The sequence below is a fragment of the Olea europaea genome, chromosome 9 (genome assembly GCF_002742605.1).
Source record: "Olea europaea var. sylvestris chromosome 9, O_europaea_v1, whole genome shotgun sequence".
Lineage (NCBI taxonomy): Eukaryota > Viridiplantae > Streptophyta > Magnoliopsida > Lamiales > Oleaceae > Olea > Olea europaea.
In genome coordinates this window covers 9,779,915-9,782,809 of record NC_036245.1, presented here as the reverse complement: position 1 = coordinate 9,782,809, position 2,895 = coordinate 9,779,915, and the positions used below count along the sequence as shown (strand labels likewise).

General features: G+C 32.5%; 1 protein-coding gene across 1 annotated transcript; it reads right to left on the bottom strand.

Annotated features, from left to right (window-relative positions):
• Nucleotides 1–1,254: 1,254 nt before the first annotated feature.
• LOC111400056 (cytochrome P450 CYP71D312-like) lies at nucleotides 1,255–2,014 on the bottom strand. Its single transcript, XM_023027513.1, has one exon. The coding sequence runs from the start codon at nucleotides 1,927–1,929 to the stop codon at nucleotides 1,348–1,350; it is 582 nt and encodes a 193-aa protein (XP_022883281.1). The 5' UTR covers nucleotides 1,930–2,014; the 3' UTR covers nucleotides 1,255–1,347.
• Nucleotides 2,015–2,895: the final 881 nt, after the last annotated feature.

Here is a 2,895-nt window from a genome sequence, read left to right as displayed (position 1 = left end):
AAGAGCACAATGAGAATAATTAAACTACTACAAAGATCATACATATATATCGAACTATGAAAGTTGAAGTTTTGGGTTGAAAGAAATTATAGCATCTGTCAGTATGAAATTGAAAGTCTTAAAAAATTACTTTTTATATTCAATCAAATATTAATTTTAACCACACTTTCATAAATACTATCCATGTAATTTCCGCACATTTTGTGGGACTCAATACCATATCTCCTATAAAGTTATTAATAATTTTATTCAAACATAAATAGATTATTTCCATGTCTATTTTATTAACTTCGAAGTGGGATGTTTTATTGTCTCTGTTTGATTCCCATTATTTAAAAATTTAATTTTTTATCAAAATTCTTTTTGAACAATACATTCTCACAATAAAATATTTTGCACGTTTACTCAAATTTTTTTTTTACTTTTAAACAATACATTCTCTCAAAAATTCACTATTACAAATTGTTTTTCAAAACATTAGAATGTGGTAATTGGTCCTGTCAAACTTTTAAACTTTTTATAAACACATAACGAAAATTCAAATTTCAATTTTTTTGTGTATTAAAGTTCCTCCTTTAAAATTATAATTTCTTCAATCAAAACTCCATCCAGTTTCTATATACGATTTTTTTATTTTTATTTTTTTAATAATATCGTTCTCTCCATCAAATTGAAAATTTGCAAGACAGATAATTGAGATGTCCCAACCGGACAGGTAGGTTGGACATATGGCATTGTGATTTTAATCTCGTCCATACTCCGTGTTAAGTTGGTAATTTAATTTCTTGGGGTTTTATAAAAAATGTAGGTGCCAGATAGAATGAGGAAATTTATATAGAAGGATGGTTGTAGAGCGATAAAAAAAAAAAAGAGAGTAAAAATAGGCATAGTGTTTAGAACACTTATAGGTCAATAGTTTTTCAAAAATTCTAAAATGTCGTTCTTTTTCTCACTCTCTTCTTTGTGTTTTTCTTCTTTAGATCTTCATTTGCATTGTAATTTGTCTTCTCCATCTTTCTTCTAGTTTGTCCTTTTAGATCTTTGATTATGCGCTAAACCCAAAAGAAGAAAGTAAACAGAATTAGTCATCTTAATTACTATTTTAAATTAGGTTAACTTAGTCTTTTGATCAATATAGAAGACATTAATTTTGAATGGGGAAAATTAGAAAGTGAATTACGTTTTTACTTCGGCCATTAAACGATAGCTACTTTTTAAAGTTCCTACCGAAGGAAGTGAATGAGAAAATGACCAAAAATGAAGACTAATTAAGGTCACTTAAAAGCATTAAAATGTACTTCATAATGTAATTTGCAGAAAATATACTTTTGGACATATAAATTTAGCTCAATCTATGACATGAGACGTGGGAATCAAGCACAAATTGTGTTTTCTTCCAGCAGCGGCACCAAATTTCTCAGTCATGTCGAATTCCTTAGGGCTAATCTTACCAGGAAGTTTCCAGTCGAAGTGGTAGAGGAGATAAGCCAGAGAAAGCTCAATACCAGCGGTACTAAATGAAATTCCAGGACAAATCCTCCTCCCTGCGCCAAATGGTATTAACTCAAAGTGAGCTCCTGTATAACTGGTCGAAATATTGCTAAATCTCTCAGGTTCATAAACATTTTGATTATCCCAGAATTCTGTATCTCTTCCTATTGCCCAACCATTTATTACAGCTATTGTATTAGCCGGGATATCATATCCACCATTCGTGCATTTTTCCCTGCTTATTCTGGGGCCTAACAAAGGACCAGGAGGGTATAATCTCAACGTTTCTTTAGTAACCATTTTTAGGTAACTCAAACTTTGAACATCACAATCAGAGATTTTCTCCTTTCCCTTAAAAGCTTTCCTTACTTCTGCCTGTGCCTTCTCCATAACTCTCGGGTGCTTCATCATTGCTGCCATTGTCCATTCAACTGCCATGGATGAAGTTTCAATTCCAGCAGAAAACAATTCGTGTTATATTCATGAACAAATTTAGAATATGATAGTTTTGCTCATAAGGAAATATAATTGCTTGATCGATAACGTGAAATATACAACACAACACTGACAGTACGGATATAACAAACTACTATCTTGTCTATTCCAGGCTCGTCTGGAATGAAGCAACTACAAACATAAGAAATCAGCAGATGGACGAATGGAAAATGCAAAGTAGGCTTTGAATTTCATTTGAATATAGTGGCAAAATGAATAGAATAAAACAGCTTTGAAGTCGAGAAGGCATCTTTTGGATAGTTGAACGGTTGAAAGCTAAGCTGCTCCTCAATACAGTGATTTAAGGCCATTGTTCTCTATTGTAGTGTCCAATAAAATGTATGATGATATTTGTATTTTGTAGTTGAATGTAAAAAATAAGTGAATCCTTCTCATATTGAAAATTGTAAAAAAAATCTTATAATAATTCACTCACAAGTATATTCGCTTTGATGTTTTCCCTAGTGATCGAAACCTGGAGTTCTCTGCTGTCCTTTCATCGTACGAAAACATCAAGTAGATCTTCCTCCGACGACTGATCGCTGGTCTGGCCTCTTTTTGGACTTAGTCGGTCCCCTTCGTGCTCACGAATAATGTTTTCAAGAATGATGTCGACTTTTTTGTGCATATTAACTAATTTTCGCTTTGATCCAAAAAGGGAATCCAAAAACTTGAGGGAAGGAAATATATCTCCAACATTGAAAATTCCAGCAAATGATGCAGTTTCTTTTGCCAAAGTAATTAATGCTTTTTGATCACTGCATCTTCTTCCAACTGCAGCACGGCATATTATCGCACTTTCAGCTTCTAAAACATTATCAGTCAAATTAATTGGCACTCCTTCGGAGGATTGAATACGACTAACTAGACTTGAAAACTCTTCCTCCATAATGTTTTGAAATGATTGAA